We start from the raw sequence: 27,168 nt of genomic DNA on the forward strand, positions 1-27,168 counted from the left end.
TCAACTAGAGCTTAATACGATACAACTGGGTGCAAATTAAACCTTTAACCCCATCAGTGTAAGTTTGTATCCAGACATTTTAGAAAGTCAGAAATCAGTTAGAAGGAAGTTCAAACTTGCTTTCAAGTTTGCAAAAATTGATGGGAAGAGCTCTAACATCTGAAAGTGCCACAACTCCTCTCCACAAAACAAGCACAGCAGCAGAAACAGTGTAGCTTCCTTCCCACAGCCATTACAACATGCCCCAGTGCTGAAGATCACTTCTTTGGACAAAAGTCGTTTCAGCCTCTAAACACACTTGGTTGGTGTCTTTGAAGAAAGGCCAGAGATCAAGAGCATCACCTTAAAATTATCCAAATCAAACTAATTTAGTGATCAGGGCTAGAATGCTGATGAACATGTGCAATAGGGCAAGAGCATCCTTCTACAAATTGCTTGAAATATCATGTAGTGATTAACTCCATTTTTAAAAAAAACTGTCAAAACAGGGTTTGTGACGAGCTTAGCCAGATAACAAACTGAAGAAAGATCAAACTAAACAGCCAATTTTCCAATTTTAAGCTAGCTGGGTAAACTTCTCTTAACGGCGTACCAGATATACAGAGGTCATGGATGTCTAAGTGCACTGCACTGCACATTGCACTCTCTCAATTTTTAGTTGATCTGGAATGATGTATTTTACTTCCTCCCCCAACAATTAAGAATTATGAAGGATGATCTTGAAATTAAACAAGAAATACAATACTTTATAACACACAGAAGAACAGAGTCACTTTGGCTACCTCTACACTTGGGGCTGGGAGTATGATTCCAGTTCACATAGACATACTCGCATTAGCTCTCACTGAGCTAGCGTGCCAAAATAGTAGCTGTATTTACAGTATTTAAATACTGTACACGGTAGCACAAGCAGTGGCGGCAGGGACTATCGACCCTGAATATGTACCCACAGGGCCCCAGCAGGTTTGCACAGAGGGCAATTCGCAGCTGCCCATGCTACCACGGCTACACTATTATTTTTAGCTCATTAACTCAATGGGAGCCCCTGGCTCCAAGCACAGACATTGCCTTTCATGAAGGGAATGTAAAAAATGTCAGGGAAAATATACAGATTTTTGATTGTACTCAAAGTAAAGACACAGCATTAAGAAAGCAATTCGGGGAATTTACAGCTAGCACCACAAAACCACCTATTCACAATGTCGTATTTTTACAGTATAACATTTTTGGCTTTGCCTGAATAAGTTCATGTCTAGATTTTCCCCAGGGTAAAAATAAATGTTTTTAATGTATCAATTTTTTCCTGAGAAGCCATCAGATAGAAAGAACTTAAAAGGGCTATGACCTTTCCTCCACAATTTCTGTGAGAGAGAAATACTGTAAATTGCACACATCTAGGACATTAACAGATAAATGCTTTCCACCTGATTACTTCAGATTTTCAGGGAAGGCAAAGGTTGAAAGGCATGAGATTCTAATCTGATTTCCTATGAAGTTCTATATTACCATTTATAGCACTTATCTGTTGAACTATGTACTATACGAAGGTGTGGAATGATTAGCTAATTCATTACTAGGGAAATATACCTGACCATTATGGTAAAAACAGTTTAAGTGTGTATTTTGTAAGGATGTTTTAGGTTCAAACTTTCATATAGGAACACACAGTATTTCTTATGCTGAATGTCGTGGTTGTGAGAAAGTGCATAACAAGTCCACAAAAGCAGAATTAATAAAATAACCTTTCAGCTTACAAGACTCCATCTCTGAATATTTGCTTCACAGAACTAACCACAAGGGGAAAAAATGCAACAGCACCAGTGTAATCCAGAGATGCCAGAAAAGGTTATTAAAATAGTATTTATTCTATGAACAAAAATTAAATGGAATTAGGTCATTATTTCACTTCTTGTTCCCTGTCCCCTTTGAACCATTCTGATCATCTTTTGTTCCAGTTGGGAAATTTCCATTGTTATTGTGGTGAACCTGCCACTCTTTTTCCAGCTGTTTCAGCATTTCTTGGCTAAGGAGTCCTTCACGCACTAGTCTGGCAGCAAGAGATTCTTGTCGGTGACTCTTCATATTCGACTGTACTTCAGCAGGTTTATAGCCCAAAGCTTTAGATCCCCTTATTCTCTTCTGTCCTAGTACCTTTGTGGCACTTGAGAATTGCTCTTGGTTTGCTGCTGGAAGATCTTCCAAGTTCAACATCCTGTCTTTAACTTCAGTTCTCTGAAGAGGAAAGTCATCTGGTACAGCTATAGCACCAGAAACAGAAGTAGCTTCTGAAGCTCTGATAAGCCTTGTAATGTTGCGCACACCAATTTGTATAATGTTGTCTAGTTCTTTCTGGATGTCCCGTACGAGGCTGGCATCTAGGAACATGTCCATAAATCGGTAACTGAAAGAAAAAAATGTTTTAAATTTGCCAATATAAGAACTGCTGTAGGTCAACAGAGTAAGTAGAGATCAAGCTGCTGTCTTACTATTTTGTGGTATATAAGTGACCACCTATCCGCTCCCACCCATATGCCTCTTCTTTGTGTATCATATTATACATTGCCTCATCATCAGAGAGGATCTTGACAGTACAACTGTTGCATCTGCTCAGGTTGTACAATCAGTAGGTTCTACAGAAATCTGTTTAACTGTCAATGTGGCATTCTCCCATATACTGCTAAATTCGCACCAACATAAAAACATGGCTTCCATTTGTCCATGAGCTGCAAATATACTAGGAGAAAACCAAAATAAAGCTTAAGTTTCAGTTTCAATACCTTAACCACAGATAGAGGTCAAAAACATCATGAACAGCTTCAAGGTGTACAAGATCCTTGATGTTCTTTGGTGGGACCAGTGGCCAGTTAGTATGCCTGCATAGCCAGTCAAATGTCAAAGGCTCATTTCTACTAAACTGCCTTGCAAACTGGAAAATAAACAGATTCAACAGGGTCTTGTATAAGTCTGTTAGCAAGAACTGAGTATTTTTACAACATATTAATTTATTAAACCATTTCAAATTTCCATCCCAAAGCCTCAGAAATAGACTGTATTAGTGTGAGTTACAAGTACAACAACTTTTATTTAACTATATCCTCTTTATCTGTGTTGACATATGTGTTTTTATATTGTAAAGATATAGTAGTATAATAATGGAAAATCATAATACTGGCAAATACAAAAAAAAAAGTTACTAACCTGCTCTGTAGCTGTTGTTCTTTGAGATATGTTGTACATGTCCACTGCACTTTAAGTGTGTGTGTGTAACCCACACACCTTCTGGGTGTGATGTTCTGTCCCATCTAGTGGCACTGAGACCACTTAAAGAGAAAGAGTTAAATGAGTCTGCTCTACAGCCTTAGCTAATAGCCAACTGGCTTTTAGCTCATGCGGTAGAGGCTCATGAACTAAGCTCCAGAGATCCCGGGTTCGATCCCGCCCGCCAATGACCGGGGTCTGTTGGTGTTACATGTGCACTAGCGTCAGAGATTTTTCCCTTGGTGGTACCCATTGGGGTGGCACATGCACCCTCTGCTGCCTTGTGGTGCTGAGCGATGACAAAAGGGTAGAGCTGCCCCCCAAACCCTCCCATTTCCTTCTTACTGGACAGATTCTGATATAGAAGGGAAGGAGGGTGGGTCATAGAATGAACATGTGTAACATTTCAAAGAACACCAGGTTAGTTTTTTCTTCAAGTGATTGCACTTGTCCATTCCACTTTAGGTGACTCTCAACCAATTCAATCTGCAGGTTAAACTCCTGAGGTGTTAACCATGGAGCATCCAAGCTGTAAGATGGGGAGCCTCAGGTTTGGGGTAAAGGAGACCATGGTCCTGTGAAATCAAATCTGGATCTGTTTTTTATGTCAATGGAGCCCATGTTGAAAGGGACAGTAGAGTGGAAAAGCAATGCTGGAGACCACACCAGTGCAACAAGGGTCACGTGAGCATGATCCTATCTGATTTTTTAACACAACTCTGGGAAAGAGTGGAACCAGAGGGTAAGCATACATGGAGGTTGTCTTTCCAAGACAACAGGAAAGCATCTGTCAGAAACCCTGGACTGTGCCCTGTTCTTGAACAAAACTGATGATACTTCCTGTTCTATCAGATTGCAAACAATTCTATGTGGAGAACCCCCCAGACAAAAAGACCACTCATGGTGACTGGTGAAAGATCTGCTCAGCTGATCTGCCAGACTGTTCTGGACATCTTGAAGGTCAGAGAGTTTGATGCGGATCAAGCTGGCAATACAAAACTCCCAAAACAGTATTGTCTCTTGGCATAGAAGTGTCAAGTTGGTCCCTATGTGTCTGTTCACTCAGAACATTGCTGCTGTGTTGTCCGTAAGAACTAGCAAAATCCTTCCCTTGATGTGGGGAGAATAGCGTAACAAGCTAGATGAATAGCTCTCAACTATCTTATATTTATGTGGAGAGCTAAATCCTCGACAGATCAGATACCTTGTGTCTGCAGAGTTCCCAGGTGGACTCCCCAACCTAAGGCAGAAGCATCTGTAACCAGAGTCAAAGTAGGTTGTAGGGGAACAAAAGGAACTCCCACCCATACATTGGTTGGTCCATCCATCAGTCCAAAGAGGCTAAGACTTCTTTGAGCACTTGAACTAACATGTCCATTGGATGACAAATTGGGAGATACACCAAGCTCAGTCAGCCCTGCACCTTCCTGAGCCTATAGCATGCCAAACCATGTAAATACAAGAGGCCATGTGCCCCAGAAGTGTGAGACAGTTCCATACTGTCATGGCAGAATGGGCTTTCAGATCTAACAAAATGCCAAACATTGTCTGGAATCTGCTTTGTGAGAGGAACACACTGGCTTCTGAAGAATCAAAGACTGCGCCTATAAATTCTATTCTCTGAACAGGCCAAAGGATTGACTTTTCCTTATTTATCAGCACCACCTCACTCTTCAGCCTCTCACCAGCTAGTCATCCAGATATGGAAACACTTGTACCCCTGATTTCCTCTGGAATGCAGCCACCATTGCCATGCCATGCTTTGTAAAGACAGGTGGGGCCACAGTCAGGCCAAATGGCAGGGACTGCAAGCTGATAGTGGATTGGTTGACCATAAATCTGAGGAATCTCCAGGGGCTTTGAAGTAGTAACACATTGAAATACACCCTTTAAGTCGAGGGCAGCGTATCAGTCACCAAGATCCAGATAGGGGATAACGGAAGCCAAAGTGACCATGTGAAAATTGATTTTCCTTATGTATTTCATCAGCTCTCACAGGTCTAGTATGGGCCTGGAGCCTCCTTTTTCCTTTGGAATCTGAAAGTAGCATGAATAAAATCCCTTTCCTCTGTGTAAAGGAGGAACTTCCTCTGACTCCCGACAGGAGGAGAGACTATACCTCCCAAAGGAGAACTTCCTCTTGAGAGAGGTCCCTGAAAAGGGATGGGGAATGGGGCTGGGGACGAGGGCTAGAAATAAACTGAAAGATAGATCCCAATTCCATCTTGTTTAAGGCCCACTAGTCTGTAGTGATATAGGTCCAAGCACTTAGGAAGTGGGATAGCCTGTTGGAAAAATAAACAGGGTTTGAGAATATAGCAAAATTCCTTGTATGCTGTGCTTCCCAAGATTGTCAAACTGACTGTTTGGTGTTCCCAGGCTGTCTGGACAAGCTCGCAGTGGATGAGAAAAAAGAGGTGGTGGTGGTGGTCTCCACCTGTAACTTTTCCCTTTTCTCCTAGTCTCGTCCTGATAAGGCATAAAGGAAGTATCCTGGTAGGACTGCTGCAGGTGAAACTGCTGCTTCTTTGGGAGAGGAGTGTAAATACCCAAAGGCTTCAGCATAGCCCTAGAGTCATTAAGGCTGTGAAACTTGTCATCTCCTTGCTGCGAAAAGAGCGTTGGTCCAGGGCCGCCCAGAGGGGGGGGCAAGTGGGGCAATTTGCCGAGAGTTTTTCGGGGCCCCTGGAGCAGGGTCCTTCACTCGCTCTGGGGGCCCCAGAAAACTCTCACGGGGCCCAGGCCCCCAGAGCTTCTTCCGCTCCGGGTCTTCGGCGGCAGGGGGTCCTTCCGCCCCGGGACCTGCCACCGAAGTGCTCTGAAGACTCGCGGCAGGGGTCCTTCCGCCCCGGGACACGCCGCCGAAGTGCCCTAAAGACCCGCGGAAGGGGGTCCTTCCGCCCCGGGACCCGCCGCCAAAGTGCTGGGTCTTTGGTGGCAATTCGGCGGCGGGGGAAGACCCCAACCCCCCTGAATCCTCTGGGCAGCCCCGCGTTGGTCCCTCCTGAGGAAGATCTGATGACTGGATCCATGAACATTTAATGCATTGTTATGGCTGATGCAATGGCTCTAGCAGTAGAATCTGAAGCATTCAATGCAACCTGAAGCAAGGCCCTGGCTACCTTGTCCACTATTGCAAAAAACTCTTGTCTGGCATCCTCTGGCAACTTGTCTGTAAATTTTAAAAATATGCCCCAGAGGGAGAAAAACAGTGCCCCAGCAATATTCACTGATTAGAAATCCGGAGGTGCAGGCCAGCTGTAGAATAAACTTTTCTCCTACAAAGAGTTTCTTTGCATCCTTTGATTTTGAGGTAGACTCCTACTGACCCTGGCGCAAGTTGACGCAATTCCTCCATTCAGTTCTTTTAGCAGTGGGAGGCAGGGAAGATGGTGTTTGTCACACTATTTTTGTGGGCTCCAAAATAGTCTCATTTATGAGAAATGCCACTTGAGAAGACCCCACAGATCCCAAAATATCAACCAATCTATGGGAGCTCTACTTCCACCTGTATGTCTGTGGTGAAAGCCACCCTCTTTAGGAGGTCCTGATGTAATTGTCAGCAGGATATGAGGAAACACTAACCATTGCTACCTCATCTGAGAGTGATGAGGAAGAACCTAAGGCTGGATGAGGTGGTGCTTCCGGAAATTTCTCTGAAGGGGGATTCACTGGGGCAGATTGCTCATGTTTGGGAGCTCCTTACTGGGAGAGACTTCTTGCAGTTCTTGACGTGAAGCTTCACAACGCCTATTGGAGGATGTAGAGGAGGATGAGCAAGGAGAGGATCTGGAGTTGGCAGAAACCCCCACAGGTTTCCATATGGCCGTTGACATGGCACCGGAGCCCCATTTCTCCCCTGCCAAGGCTCCCTACCAACCAACCAATGTGGAGCTTCTGCTGGACACCAGGGATGAAAACCCCTTGGAGTAGAGTGATGGCTTACGTAATGCAGCTGTGACACATAAGATCCAACTTCCAATTCAGAGAATGAACCTGTGTAGTTTGAGCAGGAAGGTGCGGTATCTCTCGGTGCCAGGGAGCAGTGCCCAGAGACTGGAAAGGATGGCACCAGAGAAATCATAGCCTGTTTGCCCTTTAACAGCACCATATGAGGCAGTATCAGAGTGTCAAGAGGTGCCTGTGGTATCAGGTGCTAAACTCTAGAGGCTGGCAAGTGCTCATTGGTGTCTGCCAGTACTGGGGGAAGTGTCAGTTGAACCTCCAGCAAAGCCAGCACTGACAGATTTAGCAGATTGCATGCCGCAGCATATGCCTCAGGTGCTGATGGCATCAGGAGAGTCTTTTGCTGCTGCTGAGCCAAATGGTACTTCCCTAGATGTTGGTCTCAATGACACTGGTACCAGTGCCGAGTCAATGACCATGCCTGAGCCTCCATATGCACCAGACAGCACCTCAGCACTGAGCATGTTCTATCTTGCTTCACAGCTTGACTGCTGAACATCAGTGCCAGGGACCTCAATCTCCTCAATGACATTTGCCAGTGTTGTTTCTTTCGTATCAGAGAAGTAGATCAGCATTGACACTCTGTCACGACAGGAGGAGCTCTCCCAACCAAAGTAAAGATGCTCAGTGCTCACTCCGAGCGGGAAGTTTCCAAGGGTGGGGAAAAGGCTGCCTCCACAAGATGCTTTAGTCTGACCTCCCCATCTGTTCAGTTCTGTGCTTAAAGTCCCTGCAGATTTGGCACCTGCCCCTGATGTGAGCTTCTCCAAAGCACTTTAGGCACATGGAAGTGTGGGTCACTGACAGCCTTGGCTTTCTGCATTCATGGCAAGGTTTGAAGCCTGGGGACCAAGACATGCCCCAGCACCAGGTATCTGTATGCAGAACCAGTGGGAACTGAAGCGTAAACTAAATATTCTAGTAAAAGAGAAAAACTATTAAAACACTATACTAAGACTATTAACAAGTACTAGCTATATACAATCGAAAACATTTAGAAGAGGAAACACTTGCAGTAACAAGGTAGCACACTCCAACAGCCATCACAAATGGAAGAAGGAACTTAGGGGGGCTGGGGCAGCTCTGCCCTTTATATCATCGCACAGGAGCGTGAGGAAGAAAAGGGCACATAAGCTGCCCTGACAGGTACCGCTGAGGGAAAAATCTCTGACACTAGTGCACTGGGCGTGCACATACCCAAAGTGGAATGGACAGGTACAATTGCTCGAAGAACTAACATTCTGTCTATGACAGAGCACTATGTCGAATGAAGTTTGACTAGCAAGGCAATACTACTTTTGTGATCTCATAATCTATTTATTAAGTTAAAAACAAGCATCTATTATTGGAGAATAAGGAACAGAAGTATCAGAACAACTAAGTGTGAGGGTTTCACAGCTACTGTATTTTAGTAAGTGATCTAAAGTTTGTCTGCACATATTTCAAACAACGTTTTACTTTATGCAGCTCAGAATTTTCTTCAACTACCACACATTTTTTACATAACTATTCAACCCAGGAGCCATCTCTCCCCTCCTGTGCCTCATTAAAACAATTTGTTATGGGCCATACACACAGCTAAGAAGCAAAGTATGGGGCTATCCAGAAAATGAGAGCAGAGTTTTATGGCTTGATGATCTCCTCCTAGCATGGTCAGCTGGGCTTTGCCCATTGTCTTAGATCTATCAGCAGCCAGCTCGTTTTGTTGAATCCTAACAATGCTTCTCTTATTTCAGATGATTTTTTCTAGGTTGAGAAAGTGATGTTGGATACTTATTCCCTGATGTAACAAGGACACTTTTTTTTTTTTTTTTTAATAAAGCTGAGATTAAAGTTTTTGTTGTTGTTTTTTTAAATAGAAATTAATCACTGACACTTGGGAATCTTAGCTGTTTTGCCAACAGACAACTCAATCACAAAAGTTATGGCCTAAAATTTCAAAAGTGATTAGTGATTTTGGGTGCCCAATTTCAGACACTGGGCAGGGGTCTGATTTTCAGAGGGTGAGAGCTAAGCATTTTCTGAAGATCAGGCCCTTTTTAGTAGCTTAAATGAGGCACTCCGAATTTGAGAAAAGTAAAATCACTAGCCAATTTGTAAACTATAGATCTGTATTTTCACACAAATAAGAGACTTCTCATTTCAATGATATACAGCAAAAATGTTTTTGTTTTTTACTCTGAAAAAGTGTTTTGTCCAAACAAAGTGAAACAAATGTGGCAACATTTGATATGAATTAACAGGAAGTCACTGAGCAAGGGCCTGATCCTGCAAAGCCCAACTTACATGAGTAGTTTCTACCGCCTTCAGTGGACTACTCACATGACTAAAGATTACTCAAATCAGGCTTTGCAGGACTACACTATGAAATTGATCATATATGGTCACATAATTTAGTTCTTAGTTATGTGAATTCACTTTTTTTTAAAGTCTTAATCATAAAATCAATGATTAATCTAGTTGAGCTTAAGTACTTCTATTTTATTCACAAAGTGGGTGCTGAGAAAAATGAGTTACTAATAATGGCACCAGCTGGTTGTAGGCAAGCTACTGCTAGAAGGTGCTGTGCAAAGCTTAATACCACACAACTCTAAATAAGTACATCATTCCTGACCTCTGCTAGTTCAGAAATTCCCACTGGGCAAGTTATGGGATTTTGTGATGTGAATAAAGGGAAAGTTTAGACAACTTTTTTTGTTTGTTTGTTTTAATTTACATCCTACAGTGGAAGCTGGGCTCCAAGAGTGAAAAGCTAATGCATTTACAAACCTTTATCTGAACAGTTAATAAAGGTTGTATTCTTTAGAAATTCACCAGCTAGTTTGTATTTCTACTTCCACGTGAGCTTTTTAAAATGCACTTGGAAACTGCCAATCTGCTTAAGACTGATCTAGTCAATTATAATTAACTGTATATTTGAAGAACTTACCTTTAGCAAAGAGGTGCAGACAAAAGGCTGTTTTTTGTTGATGGGTGCTGTGCAGAACACATACCTTACTCTTAAGTTTAGTGGAATGTGCTGAATCATATCTGCTAGAAATTTAAAGTCATCAACATTGCAGACAAAATAAAGCCCATCCACTTGTGAGAGGCTCACAAAGATATCCTGTTCAGAAAAAAATTAAAATACTGTTAATAGTTGAAGTTCAGGTTCAGATTATCAAAAATGATGGTTGTCAGCCTTTATACTGCCATGGTAACAACTGAATACTTGATGAGCTCTTTCAAAGTTTGGTTTTTTTTTAAGCTACCGTTCAAATGTAATCAATCATTTTTGTATAGGTTGTGTTTGTTCTCTCCCTGCACAATTTCCTTTAAAAATTACATCTGTAATGCAGATTCAGTAGCAGTACAGAGGGTATGCTACACTACTTAAAAAAAGTAAAACAACTTCTTCTTAAATATATAATATAGTAAGATAAGAGCATACATAATAAGCCACATAGTATGCTCTCATAAAATCAGTTATTTCTACATTAAACTGTTGTAAATTTGTGTCAGCAGCATAATACAAGATAGATTTCTTTTTATCTTGGTAGATAATTCAACCATTAAATTATTATAAGGTTGGCTTTAGGATTTTGAGATTACAGGAAAAAGTAGTGAGAAAACAGATCAACTAAAATCTTGCAGGAGTTGAGATCAAAGAGTATAAAGATAAATTCCTCCCCACTTGTGCTTGAAACATATTTCAGATTAAAAAAAAATAAAAAAAATCTAAAGTGTCCACAGCATTAGTTCTTACCAGTATGACATTATCAGTACAGATACATTCAACCACTGATCTCTGTGCCTGGCTGGATATGTATCATACAGCAAAATTTTAAATAAGGCATTTAATTAGACTTTGAAAGGAAAAAAAATTGTTTAAAGATTATTTGTATACTTGGATACTAGCTTTGATGTTTTTAGAAAGCAGAAGCTTAAAACACATACTGCTATTCTATCAGCATGAGTTTTACATGAGGCCTCTGTTTGGATAGCACAAAACTCTCTTTTTCATAATAGGTTAACTTTATACATTTTGCTTAGTTAACTTAGTATTCTCAGTTAATAACTTTAGTGACCCCTCGAGACACTCAGGAAATCTGTGTGAACGGTTGAAAATTCTGATAATCTGTTTAGAAGATTAACTCTCCATGGTCCTTTTTTTGTTTGATTGTTTTAAAATGCAGGATTAAAAGTTTCATTTATACTTTAAAAGTTTATTCCTAAATAAACTTCTATGAGCACTATAGTGAATTCATTAGTAAGATGGAACAAATCCAAAAAAACAAGTAATGATGGGATTGAGTGGCTTCTATAGAATCCATATGTCCAAACTTTAGTGAAGACACTGCCTCAACAGATAGTACACATGATCAGAAGAGGAAAAATCTAAAGTGACTTTGAGATTAAAAAAAGCAAAATTCTAGACGACTAGTTTAGTTTTGAGGAGTTTCCACAAGAAGCAGATTCCAAAACTATTATTGTTGCTTCAATATCTGAGTGCATGTCTCAAACTTCAGAGCAAAAAGTATACTTTTAAAATACCAAAACAAGAGAACAGCAGTGGCTGCAGTAACAAATGCTCTTAAAAACAAAACAAGATTACCTGGAGACTTCCAGGACATTAGTGACACAAAGGGTTACACAATGAGCATTCTGAATGCATCAGTTGTCACTACACTGGTAGTCAGAAAAGTCTAATTGCTTAATAAAAAACCCACAAAGCAGCACCTTGGCTTTTTAATTACATTGCATTGCAGTAAAGTAGTAATTATAAGGTAACATTTATGTGATTTTAAAAATGAAAGCTCACGTTTCTATAGGTTTAATCATTCTTACCATTAGATTTGATAGAGTAGCATCAGGGAGATGGTATGCAAACATTTCTATCTGCTCAGCAGTAGGATGCAGGCCAGCTGTCTAAGGAAAAAGAACAAATGAACATTGCTTTTTAACAAAAAGAAAGTTATTTTAAAAGGTTATCTCAAAAGCAAAATCCAGCAGAACAGCATGCAAGAAATCACTGTACCCCATGGAATCCACCACAGAGCACCACCATCCTGAACTTTTAAGAACCAAAATGAAAACAAAGCTCAAGAAGAGAGAGTCTAGAAGAGCAGCTGCAGTACGTGAGTGAGACACTTCACGAGTTTTATGGAACCTGCAAATGCCCCAGGCATTCAGAATGACGGCACTGTACAATTCAATTTTCTTACTCAGATTCAACAGTGTACAGTGAAGAAGAATACTGGATCACAATATACCAAGGCAGTTCCAGAACACTTTTGGTGAGAGCAGAACATTTAAGACTCTTACCTCTATGGGAGGCACAGACCTATTCAAAATTTCTTTCAGCAATACAAGGTCATCACGATGCATTGTAGTGACTTCCCCTTCCTTGAACACAGAGCTAAATCTTCCAGCTCTGCCTGAAATTTGTAGAGCCTGAGAGGTTGTAATTGCATCCATTTCCTTCTCTCCCTTTTCATTGATACTTGGCTTTATTAGAGAATTAAAAATGATTCTCTTTATACTCCTGAAACAGTTAAACAAAAACAGACAAATATCACTGACTACTTTCTCTTGCAGAGAAAAGGTGGGTGAGGTAATATCTTTTATTGGACCAACTTCTGTGGGTGAGAGAGTTGGTCCACCTCACCCACCTTGTGTCTCTAATATCCTGGTACCAACACAGCTACAACTACACTGCATACTTTCTCTTCAGTCATGTAAGTTATTTCCATAGAGCTAATTACTGCAGAGGAAGGAGTTCCTTTTTCCTATCAAGGTCCCTTCTCTTCACAAAGCAGGAGGTCTTCAGACTGTAGATGTTATTCTAATATGAATTTACTGTTCAAAGTTGCCAGACTGAAGGCCTTGGAAACAGAAGGCCTTTCTTTAGCCATGGAACAGACACACCATGGGCAGCAGCAGTGCAAGTTTCCCACACCACGAGGCCAACACCTATCAGTCCTGTTTAAGAAGGAATACTTAGCCCTGGTCTACATTGGGGTGGGGGATAAGAGAAGGAATCGATCTAAGTTATGCAACTTCGTACTTAGATCGACTTACCGTGGTGTCTTCACCACCGTGAGTCAACTGCTGCCGCTCCCCCGTCGACTCTGCTTGCGCCTCTTGTGGCGCTGGAGTACAGGAGTTGACGGGAGAGTGCTCGGGGGTCGATTTATCGCATCTAGACTAGACGTGATAAATCGATCCCTGCTGGATTGATCGCTACCTGCCGATCCAGTGGGTAGTGAAGACATACCCCCAGAGTAATTAGATATCCACTGATTCAGTCGTTGGCAGTCTCAGCAAAGTCCAGTGGTGACCACATCACAAAAAAATATGGCAACATCTGGGACCTGACTAAGACCACTAAGATTTCTGAAATGCACACCTCTAGTTTTCACATCAGAGAACAAGAACCTGATCCTGTGTGGAGCTGAGCATTCTCAAATGCCACTGAATTGAAAGGGAATTGAAGATGCTCAGTGCCACACAGGATGCAGTCTAAATGAGCAGTTTAACTGTTGTGATCATTTTCAGTATCTAGAAAGTATAGCTCAACCCAGTCAGATCAACCACCACTTAATTCTAGTGAGAACACATGTACACACATACTGGGTACTGTACATAAAGCGTTTTTATCCACATTAAGCAAACTGTCAAAGACTAAGGAAAACCAGCACACTTGTCTCATTGAAAAATAAGTCTTAACCTGTTCAGAGTACTTACAAATTAAGCCCCATTCCAATTGCATCTGTAGCAACTAGAATTTTACATGGATCATCAGGGTCATTGAATTTCTTTGCCTGGGTAAGCTTTGTCCCTAGAACAGAATCAATCACAAGTACATTTTATGTAACAGACTTTCCACACAAAAAGAGGTTATACAAAAAGATTGCGTGCTCTTACATGTCACTGAACAAAAGCATAACAAGTTGAAGAAACATGAATGTTAATTTTTGCAAGTTTTCCCAGAAAAATGGATGGGTGTCATTTTAAATAAATCAAAATAAAATAAAAGTTATTGTTGGAAGAACAAAATTAATATTACACAGCTGATGAAGATCTAATTCCAAGATTATAAAACAAGACAAAGAAAATGTGCTCAGTATTGTCTTAATTCAATATCTAGATATAGAGCTTGAAAAATGTAAAATCTCTTTATTAAATACTTTTCATATGGTAGCAACAATAAACAGAGCCTTCTCTTTAAAAGGAAGATAAAGCTAGTATCTTACCAGGTGGGAGACTGCCATATATGACAGCACATTCTATTCCTCGGGCTTCAATCTGCCGACTCACAGAATAAATATCGTTCTTACTGAAACAGACAATGCAGTCACCAGGACGGAGGTTATCTAAAGACTCTAATGCATAATCCAGCACGGTAATAGGGGTAAGCCTCTTGTAGTTTCTGACCTAGGATCAAACAACAGTTTTGTCAAGGCAAAACACAAAAATCCTTTGCAAAATTTATAATTACTATGAAACTTTAACTTCATATGAAGAATCAATCATAGCTTTAAGATTATGCTGTGCCTTAGAGAAGTACTAAGAGAAAAGGTGGCATCCCCTTCTGCCTTCCAAACAGTAATGAACATTCTCATGAGCATTTCCAAACTGGGAACTTAAAGACCTTTTCAGGAGACAGAAAAGAAGCCACTTTTATTTTTAAATTAGATTCCACTGCAAACATATACAATGTAAGTAAAACTGTATTAAAACTAGGGAGAAAAAAATGTGCTCTCCAATATGGAAGTCCTGCAGGCAGAATGCTTTCAGGATCAGGACCTATGTTTGTAAAATGTCCCTTGCAAATGAGCACATGGAGGTAGCTAGCCGGAGTTAGTCTGTTTTTCTTTTTTAATTTTTATAGCTTTTTTCCTTGGCATGTGTTAACCCTTTTAGCATTTTATACTCTTCTACCGATTTTTGATTTCTTAAGAACAAGTAACTAAAAATAAAGTGACCTGAGCAAAAGGTGGGCATTGTGACCTCTAGGAAAAATGGATGTAAAGGAAGCCTCAGCATAGATCTAGCACTCTCTCTGGGTAAGTCAGTAGAAATTGTAAGATCCATTGTTCTCTTGGTAAGGGCAATAATATTTTTGCCAATAAAGGTTAATTTTGCAACATCTCTAAGAAACCTCCTTTTGATTCAGGAGACTTACATAGCCAACATATCAAACACAAGCTCGGACTCCTGTAGATTTGATCAGTATTTTCTCAAATGAGGGATATAGTAGACACCTGCAATATTTTAGCTAGTTTAGTAGACAGTAAAGTGTATACAACTTTATAGCCACTGGACAGGGGAGAAAAAAGGGGACAGTATAAGATCTACCTCCACTTCCTCTCCTGTAGAATACATTAGCTCTGTCACCAAGTCAATAGCAGCAGCTTCTCCACAAATGTGAACTTCTTCTGCACTGAGTCCTGAAAAAAAAAATGCAGCGAAATAAAGCGTTAAAACATAAGTGTTCACACAAATCAGCAATATTGAGAGCCGACAGAGATGGTTACAAAAAAAAATAAAAAAAATCCTGTCTACTGAAGATGGCAATAAAGGATGAGATTTCTTTCCTTGTTTATTTTTTCTTCCTACATATCCATAGTCACTGTAACTTTTGCTTGTGCATTTATCTAAACCACCACTATATACACTGCTAAGTTTTAATGGAGCAATTCTTGACCTTACCAACTATTATCCAATGTCAAATCATCCATTTGATAACTATCTTAAAAGTTAATATTCTGCTGACACCCTCTTGGTGCCTTGCTATCATCTTCATATTTGCCCAACATGGGAACACATGCCTAAGGTTTCACTGCTTCACTTGTAAAAGGAAAAATGAAACTAACTCTTCTACTCAAACTTCCCAAAATTTTCTCAAATATGGAAAAGTTACAGTTTCCTTTTTCCACTCTAACTTTTCAAAAGTCACAGAGTGGGGAAAGAGGTAAAATTAGGGGAGGGTGAGAGAATGTTGTTTTTTTATCATTCTGCTAAATTCAGTGGTAAAAGAAAGGGGAGAGAAAACCCCAAAAATGTGAGATTTCCAGTCTTTGAAGACAAAAAAAAAAATTTCAAAAGTTCCCCCTGAAAAAAACCATAAAATTGAAAACATGTGCCTGCAAGAAATTTGGTTCATACTTAAACCCATGGGGGGGGGGGGGGGGGGGGAATCAGCCAAGTCTAAAATTTAAAAGATTACAGAAATGTTTATTATTGGCCAAGCTAGCACACATTTAACACTAAGTTTTAAATTAAAATTCTGCTGGATTACCTATAATTACAATTTTTCAATTTACAAAAGTGTAGGTTATACGATAAAATGAGGCTTCTCTACTAATCAAGCAGGTAAACAAACAACAAATGCATTCAACATAATTAGAAGTAAGTTTAACACACTTGGAGCTAGTTTATTAAATGTAAAATGGCTCAGCTTCAACATTGATGGGCATACCTAAAAGTGCTCTGGTCCAGGCCCATCCTCTAGCCGGATCTTTGATCATCTGAATTTCATCAATGACAGCCACTTCATCTTAAAAACAAGAAAATTATGATGTTAGGTGACGAGCACCTAGATGGCACGACTACATATGAAGGAACATCTCCAAGAAGCACAATACAAAATTGAAGTTATTTCCTACAAGAATTATTCAATTCAGTCTCTTCTGCATTCCAAGACTGCTCTGAGAGTATCCAGATTTAATAACTCTCAGATGACAGTGCTATAGCAGAGGTCAGAAATTGCTAAGTTAAAAATAAGAATACATACAGCACTTGCAAGACTAGAATGAATTGCTTAAGTTTAACCTCTTACAGGGTGTAGGATAAATATGAAATTAAAGAATTAGAGTTAACTTACATTTGGTTAAGGAAATATATGTGCATTGTAAAGAAAGACCCTGCCTAGCAAGTAGAAGGAAGGCCTTGAAAATAATAAGTGGTAAGGCCAGAAGGAATAAAATAGGGAAGATGTCTGGTTCAAAGAATAACTAATGAGATAACAGGACGTTTCTAAAAAGAATGCCTCTGACCAACAGGGGTGACTGCAGATGGTTTTAAATAAAACACAGACAATCTGTCTTAAAATGAGCCAACACGACCCTTCCCCAACCCACAAACTAGTGTTAAAGCCTGTGTGAACTCAGGTGCAATGGGAAAACTGTTGGGACAGCAAGAAGGAGGGGAGGAAATGCCTTGAGAAGAAAGGAGGTTGTAAATCTTATCTGGATTAAGACTGGAAATAAGGGTGAATTGTCTCAAATTGTTTTTTAGCTGAAGTCAGTAATTGGCAATGACATCACCTGCTTGTTAAAGGATATAAAAGATAAACTCTTAAAGGGTTCATTGCTAATACCTGCCTGACCACACTGGAGGCGACCTATATGGGTCTAAGCACCCCTGGGTTTAACAGCCCACTTGTAAGTATCTTGATCAAATTCTTATAAATGTTTTGTTACTTTTTGGATGTAGTATATTGGCTAAAAAGCCTAACTAATAAGCACATTTAGAGCAATTGTATAAGTTTGGCCTTTGGATTTAATAAAGAAATTTATGATTAAATTAGTGTTTGGAAGTTTTCCATATTAATAATTTCAAATATTATTACTAATTTCAACACAGAGGTGTAAGCATCATTGCATATAAAGAAACCCATGCATATGAAGAAAATAACCATGTATACATACAAGGCGTAGTAACACTGCACATCTCAATAGTGCAAGCAACATGGGTTGCTTGTTTGCCTTCTGGATCAACAAGAACACGCTCTTCTCCTGTTACCAAGTCACATGGCACACTCTAAAAGAATTAAGGAAGTAGAAGTTAAATTACTATCTTAAAAATAGAATTAGAATATTTTCCAAAGGGAAAAAAAAATTGAGAAATTGTGACAGAATATGCCCCTGTATTCACATCCTACAAAGTAATGTAATAATCTTTGCACAGAGCATATCTTGTACGATAGTATTTGAAAACTTCAGTTTGGGCAACAGGTCTGTCCTAGACAAAGGAATGTATGTTCTGCTTAATTTACATTTAAGCAGTAAACAGAGTCATCAAGCATAAACAGAAACAAAGAAAGCTCAAACAGGTGAGAAAAAGCCAGCAGGGAACATCCTTTCACATAGATTCTTTGTCTCCTAGTGCCCAGCTGGAAATGTTTTTAAAGAGAGGGACTGAAACTGTAAAAATAAGGAACAAACACCCCAAAGCACCACCCCCTCTCTCCCTGCCCATCGCATTCACAGCAACTCACTCAACAAAGGAAGCATTCCTTGGACACTGGGGCGGGGTCCTGACCTACAGGGTTTGGTCAGTAACACTGCTGAAAGCATGTGGTGAGATACTTTGCTTCAATCTGATATAGTTTAAGTCAAGTCAGGTAAGAGTAAATATCTTACCTTTATTTTTCTTGTAAAGACATTTCTGACTTTTCTGCCTCATTACTTGTACTCACTTAAAATCTCTTTGTAGTTAATAAACTTGTTTTACGGTTATCTAATCCAATGTGTTTAATTTAAAGTGTCTGAATAACTATTTGAGATAATAAGATGGCACACTGTTCTTTTTAAAGAATAACAGATTTAAAATACTTTGTACTGTCCAGGAGAGGGCTGAGCAGTATTGGACATACATTTCTGGGGGGAAATCTGGGATTGGAGGCGTGTTGGGGTCACCATGCGTATAACCAAGGCTGGTGAAAGCCAGAGTGTAACCCAAGTGTGGCTGGCTGCACTTACACAGTGACATGCAGTGTGGTTTGCATGATGGAAGGCTGTGAACGGCCCAGGTGGGAGCTACTTTTGCAAGGCTTTATAAGTTAACAAAGGTTGCCAAGCAGGGGTGACACAGCTGCTCATATCTGGATTGTTTGCTGGTATGTCACAGAAATAAACCCAAGTAGATAATGTTTTCACCCCTCAGCTCATACTACATGCCTACATACATGGTCGGATGGAGCCCAATTTTGTTGACCTTCTAGACATGGAGGGGAGGAAGTTGAGGATACAATTTCCCTCTGATGCGTGGTTTAAATTGTACTGATCATTGTCTATTGATTAAATGAGATGTGGTAGGACAAGGAAGGGGTGTAAAGTGTCTTTTAGCTCAATTTTGTTGCAGTTCCTATGGTGCTGTGTTTTTAAAAGTCAATCAAAGTGACCGAAACTTTGGATGGATGCCTTTTGGTATAGTTTCCTCTAAAACAAAATCTAAATAAAATAAGTTATCTTAACAACATCTTTCTCCCTCCTACCCATCCATGTGATCTAGTAGATTACCATCTCTGGTTTGATTTCTTTTAGAGCGGGGATAGATTTATCCTTGAGAAATCCCTGCCAAAAGTAGTTTACAGAAGACAGACAATGGAGTACAGTAAATATTTTGTTCTAATATGTTCAATTACATTCTAATATGCTTAATGCAGCATTTACAGACTATTAATTTCTGTAATCAGAAGCTCTCCCCTCCCCTGCCATTCCCCAGTTCCTGCAATGTAGTATCATTATGCTTTAACTTTGTATTTCTCCAGCCCCACGAGGTTTATGCTTTAATCATATTAGCAACAACATACAATACACTGAGCACAAAGAATCCTCAATAGATTAGGAAACTTTTTCATGACAACTCCACTAACAAGGGGTGCACATGCATACACACACTATATATATTGTTTCAAATTACTTATTCAAAGGCAGATGTTTGATCCTAGGGATTAGAATTTTGTATTAATGTAAAACATGTTAGAAATTAAAATGATAAGAATTACAAAATCACTATTGTTAAAGAATTAACTGAAACTCAGCATGTTTTACTGACAGATTATTACTACAGATTTATATGCAATTACTATATAAATATTGGTGATTTTAATACTTAGTCTTTTAAATTAATGCTTTGTAATACCATTTCTATTTGCCTCCCTGCAAATTCTATGCAGCTGGAAACAGGCTAGAGAAAAAGACCTACAAAGATTTTGGAGGCAATCAGCAGAGCTAATGAAATCTTATTCAAGCCACCTAAAGCAACACCATTGCAATGCCCTTTAAATCAAAGCATTTGCTGCAAGTGGGTAAAACATTTTATTCAATGCCCACTAGTACTAATATAAACATTAAAACAGGAAGAGAGAAGTTAGTATACGCCAGGGTAGCTATTTTGAATAGAAATGAAACTAGCTTATCAAGTTGCTGTATAACAGGAATAAATAATTCTATATTATATATTGACTAGAGAGCAATGCCCTCCCCCCCATCGACGTTCTGAGATGCATAAACCTCCACACCAAAAAGAAAGGAAATTCTATAGACATGGTGTCCCCTGACAAAAGTACTTCCTTGCAAATACATGCAACAAGCTCCTGGGAGTGGTCCACCAATCTGGAGGGCTTTTAGCAGAGAGATGGACATCATGTGGCAGCTGGAAGGCAAGAAATGAACTTGCTACTACTTATGGTTTTCATGGTTTAAAAACACTTCTCCAATTAAATCTAGCACTGCTTTACATAGTGACCCAATAAAGTGATTTATATAAAAATCAACTTTTCTTTCATGTTTCTATTTCTGTAATTTGCTAATGAAAATTTGTATTTTATTTAACGTAACCTGAATTAGGTGTTTTTTTCTGATATGTCCCCAGACAGTCCTACAAGAAAGCTAGCAAGAGCCAATGTAAGCACAGGGGTGAGCCAGTGACTGAAGGGCAATAGACTGCTACATGCATGAATGTATGGAGTTCTTTGGACACTGTTTCATCTCTTTCTGTGAACCACTAGTATTAATGAACACTGACGGTATCATAATTCAAAACTACATTTTAGCAGAGACTATTTCAAAGACTATCCTAAAGACTTACATTTATTAAAACAAAATATTTTGTATAATGACATGAATGCATGTAAAGTTGAAGAGAAATTGTTTAAGTAACACACTGACAGCATTATTACTCTTTTGGAAGATCTCATGGGCCAGCAGTTTTAATGGACCACAGTATATTCCTGATTTTGCTGCCAAGTATCTTTGGATAGCATGATGAGTTTTTCCACTATTTGTAGGGCCAGCATGAAAGACTATCTTTCTTTGAATAGCCCTGGCTTCTGGATACCTAAAACACAAAACAAAGACAAAAATAATTATAATCTATCATCCAGATACAGAGTTGGGTGAAATCCCAAGTGAATTTGTGCTAGTTGCCCGTTTATTTTAAATTGTCATTTAATAAAACAAAAGACTGGGAGGAGATAGTTCTTAAACTCAATCAAGTACAAAGAGGTTTCAATATAATCCTCAAATATTAGTAGATCTCTTGACCATTTCACATTTCAGAAAGTTTAAAGTTGAATATGTGAATACCATTGTCAACAAATAATATTCTTACTAGTATTGTCTTACTACTGCATTCTTTTTTATTTACTTTTTAGATTTTGACTTAATATCTATTGATTAGGATGTGAGTAAAAGACAGCTTTGTATAGAGGTAGTTTCTATCAACAAGCTAAAATTATTTAACAGGGGAGGAGAAAGAAAGCATGTCAGATAATGGAACAACGATCTCATAGCTGAAGCCCTCTCATTTTAATTTTAATTCTTTGGCAAAGAACACTGATAGTAACAGACATCACATCAAAGAAGTCTGACTCCTGGCACAAAAGGATTGTAAAAGTGGTCTGACAGCCATTGTTGAACTTTTATGTCATGAAGCCCAGGTCCAAAGCATCCACAAAACTGGTTTTTCTTAGAAACAATTCTTGCCCATACCTGACTCTCCAGCAAATGTGTCATTTCATTAATCACCCGGATAATGGAGAGTGTGTGCGTATAAAACTTGCGGATGACACCAAGCTTGAAGGGGTTGCAAGCACTTTGGAGAATGGGATTAGAATTCAAAACAAACTTAACAAATTAGAGAACTGGTCTGAATTCAACAAGAGGAAATTCAATAAAGACAAGGGCAAAGTACTTCACTTAGGAAGGAAAATCAAATGCACAACTATAACGTAGGGAATGACTGGCTAGGTGGTCGTACTGCTGAAAAGGATCTGGGAGTTATAGCAGATCACGAATTGAATAAAAGTAAAAAATGCAGTGCAGCTGCAAGAAAGGCTAATATCATTCCAAGGTGTATTAACAGGAGTGTTGTATATAAGACACAGGAGGTAATTGTCCACTCTACTTGGCACTGCTGCCCAATTTTGAGCACCACACTTTAGGAAAGATGTGGACAAATTGGGGAGAGTCAAGAGGAGAGCAAAAAAATGAGAAAAGGTTTGGAAAACTGGATATATGAGGAAACGCTTAAAAACCGGGCCCGGGGGGAACAGTTTCAAATGTGTTCAGGGCTGCTTTAAAGAGGATAGTGACCAATTGCTCTCCATACCCACTGAAGACAGGAGGAGAAGTAATGTGGTTAAGCTGCAGCAAGAAGATTTAGGTTAGGTATTAGTAAAAAATTTCTAATTATAAAGGGTAGTTAAGCTCAGGAACAGTCTTCCAAGGAAGGTTGTGGAATCCCTATGATTGGAAGTTTCTAAGAAAAGGTTCAAACAAACACCTGTCAGGGACAGTCTAGGCTTATTTGATCCTGCCACAGTGCAGGAGGCTGCACTTGAGTTTTCAAGGTCCCTTTGGGCCTTATACTTGTATGATTCTATGTTACTATGACCCTTGATTTCAAGGTTCTCCATGTTTTTCTGAAATCATTACCCACCAAAGAATGGACTACCACAGACATGAGACTGAGCTCCATTTTAGGATTAGATATTATATAGCAAAGCTTTAACTACTAAACCGTACTGGATTAATCAAAACCTGTTACTCTTAGCTATACATTATTTCCAATTTGTCTTGATACTAGTAGCCAGGTATGCACAGTATCAATTCTGATAACTGGCTATAACAACATCTTCCAGACAATGAAATTAGTATAGTCTTTAGCATGAAAACTGCTGTCACTGACAGCAATAATATGAAAGTCTGACACTTAAATAAACTAACCAGTTGGGTGGCAATCTTAAGTCGCTGATCTTGCGCAGATCATCCATACAGTCCAGCATAGGAAAGATCTGCTTAGCATGTCTCAGAAAAAATGGGAAGAGATCATCAACGTGACCTAGAAGACAAACACTTTTAAGAAAGTTTGCTACTATTAACAAGTCATGGGTTCATGAGATGGGTTTTTTGAAAAAAGTAAAAGTAATATTATAATATAGACTCATTAAGCCTATAATGCAATACAATCTAGTATCCAAAAAAAAAAAAAAAAAAAACCCCAAGAAAAAAAAATCTAACTTCAATACAGTGACTGGCTATTCCATAGCATCTTACTGAACTTTGTTACAGAAGATTTCCAGAATAGGCAGATTTTTAGGATTATTTGTTTAGGATAAACCAAATAAAAATTTATTTTTGATACTCTTCAATTAGTGTGGTATGACTTCCATAACTGAGTATTTTGTACTAAAATTAAGATGAGTTTGAAACTTTCTCATATATGGTTTGCTACAGGGTGAAGCTCATTCCTCAACTTGCTTTGACAAATATTTTATGTGCCACCATATACTATTTTAGAAGCTTATGAGAATTTTAAAAGGATGCTAGCAAATACTTTGGGTCCATAATTTAAAGTACAGTAGGTTAAATTATATTTCAAGTATAGAGAACTTTTGTCACGTTTAACACTTTAGAATTGCCACCATTTAAAAATAAAGCAACGCTACTGTTTTTGCAGAACATATACTAAAGAAGAGCTGTGTGCATTTCTGTGCTGTTTCTATAGCCATCAATTAGCATCTCCTCTTCATAGGCACAGGCATTATTAATTATGTTACAGAATGTAAGTACCAGAACATGTATACCAGTGTCAGTACTGACCAAAAAAAAACCACACGAAAGAAACAAAGCAAAGGATCAAAAGTATACATACTCTCCAGCTTCTAAAAAACTCAAGAGAAAGTAAGCAATATTAAAACTAGTAATCCATCAGAATATTCTCAAACAGTCCCTTAAAGATCATAGAAGTTGTAAAGCCATAACAGAAAAATATATGGAATGGAAAAAGTGAACATGTCAAGTCTTTTTCTTAAAAATTTGTAACTTGCAAGAAATAGATACTTTTGTGGAAGGGATGCATCTTCATGGTGGTCTGGAGAGCAATAAGTGCTAAAGGGCCAGATCCCACAAAGTGAAGTACATCTCCACTCCTTCCATTCCCACTTCAGTGGGCTTCAAGGAAATCGAGCACCTCATAGATTCAGACCCAGTTTTCTTTATCTTTATACAAGCCAGAGCAGGAAGTAAAAATATTCACGAACTAAGTTTTATTTTAAAAGATGTTCTATATACTTGCCTGCACCACAACATATATCATTTAGAATAATGTGTACATCAGCATTCAGGAAACTGGACTCCATAATATACTTTCTAAAGCTTATAAATGCTTGGTGAAAAAGACGAGCTGTGGAAAGGGAGAAAAAAAAATTTCACTGTTACATACAAAGTTTCACTTTGAAATACCCAACAGACCATGCAAAATGTCAATTTAAATCAAGCTACTTAACTAGAAATAATATATTTTTCATAATATATTTCTCAGATCTTTTGTACACAAACATTCAGATTAAAAAAGAAAAGCAAGCTGCAGGGTTTGCCTGTAACAGTTTTGCTAAAAACAGCTAAAAAATAAGGCAAAACCCAAGATGACATATTTGTTTGATGTAGAATGTGTGTGAGTTATTCTACTAGAAAGGAAAAAACATCCAGATAATAACTTCATTTTAAAATATGGTTGGTGCCACAAATTACATCTTTCTTACCATCCAGTCCATTTTCTCCTCCCAGTCTCTGCATTTCTTTCCGCTTGTAAAACTTATTTAAGATTTTCAGGACTTCACCTGTAAGATAAAAATTTAGAATTTCTTAACTTAATTGACATGTCAGATTAACCTTTGTTCAAATAGAATTAAAAAAGACTGCAATTATTTTCTTCAACTCAGTCTAAGGCCCAGATTTTAAAACGTATTTAGGCATTGCCTAACTTGACTTAGCAGCCTAGATCTCACTGAAAGTCAGTGGTACTTGAGCTGCTAAGTCATTTTTGAAAGCTGTCTATTTAGGCCTTGCCACACTGAGCAGAACACCTTAAAAAATGTGGGTCTAAATGTTTGTAAAAAAATGAGTGCTTGTCATCATGAACACACTCTTACGTTCGTTAAGTTTAATTACAACTGACATTGAGCCTAGTACTGGGGATGACAGTCATCTCAAGTGATTCCAGAGGAATTTCCATACTGAATCAGACCAGTGACCCATTTAGCCCAGTATCCGGTCTCTGACAGAAGCCCATCTCAGATATTTTATAGGAAGGTGCAAGAAAACCTGTAGTGCACAGTTACTACTCTTGTTAGTTAATGGTAGGCTGTGACCCAAAGCATAATGGTTTACATCCCACACACACATTATATCATTATATATATATCAGGGTCAGTGGGGGCGCAGTTGGTAGTTGCATTGGGCGTCCTGTTAAAATTTTATGAGGGCCGAGTTTAGTTTTTTGATTGGGAGTGGCCCTTATACTTATTAGTGCCAGAGGAAGAGAATTTGGCTACTTTAAGTTTGTTTTAGCATAAATTTTGGCCAGTTTATTTTTTAGAATTTTATTTTGGCGTTTTACTGCCCCGGCAGACTGCGGATGGTGGGGGCAGTGAAGGTTGTGTTGGATTTGCAAAGCTGCACATAACTTTTTTACAATTTGTTCAGTAAAATGAGTTTTACGGTTACTGTTGATACTTACAGGGATGCCAAATTGTGGTACAAAATTTTTAAGCAGAAGTTTTCTAACAGTTTTGGCATTTGCTTTTTTGCAGGGAAAAGCTTTAACTTAATTTGAAAATACATTTACTAAAACTTATCTTATTTATTTTGTTAATGGTTCGTGCTTGTCGGAGAATAACAGAGTTCTCACTTTTTGTTTGGGTACAGCAAGTCAGATACTTTATTTTCTCTCACAATTGCGCAGAGGGAGAGAGCTAAGCAGGTCTCTCTACAGGTAAACAATTACAGCAAACCTTTATACCTTTCATTACAGACAATAATAAGCAACAGCTGCATTTTGTTTATACATAGGCCATCTTGATATCTTATTTTTCTCACTTGTTTTGACTCTAGTCTACATACAATATTTTCTACACATTATCTACACAAGGTCGCAACAACTTCTCACACAGTTCTTTCCCACTCGCCTCACACAATCCTCGCTTCTACAAATCTCGCGTTATTAGGGTTACAGTTAGCCTGACTCTTGCTAACGAACTGTCATGCATTGCAGTTCCTTCCTGTCAGTTCCTTCTCTGCTTCCACAACCCCCCCTTTTGTACTACTAGTACAACAAACATTTTCAAATCTCTATTTGCATTAAGTCTTGGAATTCAGATTTTCTACATCAGGCGCTTCAACCATGACCACTTAGTTTCCTATTAATCTGGAGATTTTGTCAAAGGCTTGTTCAAATCACTTATTACTTCTTTGACCACAATCCGTGACACTAATGTTATGTTAGACCAATCAAAGAGAATATGCCAGTTTCCAAACTGCTTAATAATTTTTTTAATATATAATAATGAAATATATTTAAGACAGGGCTGGAACCCCCCCTGCAGCTGATAGTGGCCAGAAGACAGAAAATTCTACAAATTTCACACGAAAAAGTTTCCTGGAAAATTCTCCTCAAGATGACTGCACCAAGAATCAAAGAGGAACCAGGGGGATGAAGGCTCCCAACCCCACATGTTCATAGGGAAGACAGCGCCTAGATCAGAAGAGATATGCTGCATGGAGCTGTGTGTTATTGCTCTGACCATCCTCCCCATCAGGCAGTACGGCTCCTATAGGAGTTGTGGTACTATTACCAGATTTCCCCTTCAGTTGCTCAGTAGCACATACATCA

General features: G+C 38.9%; 1 protein-coding gene across 1 annotated transcript; it reads right to left on the bottom strand.

The window, feature by feature from the left end:
- Positions 1-1,219: 1,219 nt before the first annotated feature.
- SUPV3L1 (Suv3 like RNA helicase) lies at positions 1,220-25,112 on the bottom strand. The gene is made up of 14 exons (XM_024198120.2): positions 25,040-25,112; positions 24,574-24,681; positions 23,223-23,337; positions 21,165-21,333; positions 17,919-18,030; positions 16,688-16,765; positions 15,565-15,656; positions 14,460-14,640; positions 13,951-14,044; positions 12,529-12,748; positions 12,052-12,132; positions 10,154-10,330; positions 2,778-2,926; positions 1,220-2,401 (listed from the first exon to the last, which is right to left on the bottom strand). Exons 1-14 carry the CDS (start codon positions 25,071-25,073, stop codon positions 1,903-1,905), a joined length of 2,109 nt encoding a protein of 702 aa, XP_024053888.2. The 5' UTR covers positions 25,074-25,112; the 3' UTR covers positions 1,220-1,902.
- Between the last annotated feature and the right edge of the window lie 2,056 nt (positions 25,113-27,168).

The sequence above is a fragment of the Terrapene carolina genome, unplaced genomic scaffold, assembly GCF_002925995.2.
Source record: "Terrapene carolina triunguis isolate 2854851 unplaced genomic scaffold, T_m_triunguis-2.0 Scaffold95, whole genome shotgun sequence".
Lineage (NCBI taxonomy): Eukaryota > Metazoa > Chordata > Testudines > Emydidae > Terrapene > Terrapene triunguis.

What these genes read in the sequence shown, in the direction of transcription:
- SUPV3L1 (XM_024198120.2), bottom strand. Translation starts at nt 25,073, where the DNA reads ATGCAGAGACTGGGAGGAGAAAATGGACTGGATG. An exon ending in ATATGGCAGTCTCCCACCTG is followed by an intron (nt 14,045 to 14,459) that starts GTAAGATACTAG and finishes ATTCTGTTCTAG; the next exon opens with GGACAAAGCTTACCCAGGCA. An exon ending in TCTGCACCTCTTTGCTAAAG is followed by an intron (nt 2,927 to 10,153) that starts GTAAGTTCTTCA and finishes TTTATTTTCCAG; the next exon opens with TTTGCAAGGCAGTTTAGTAG.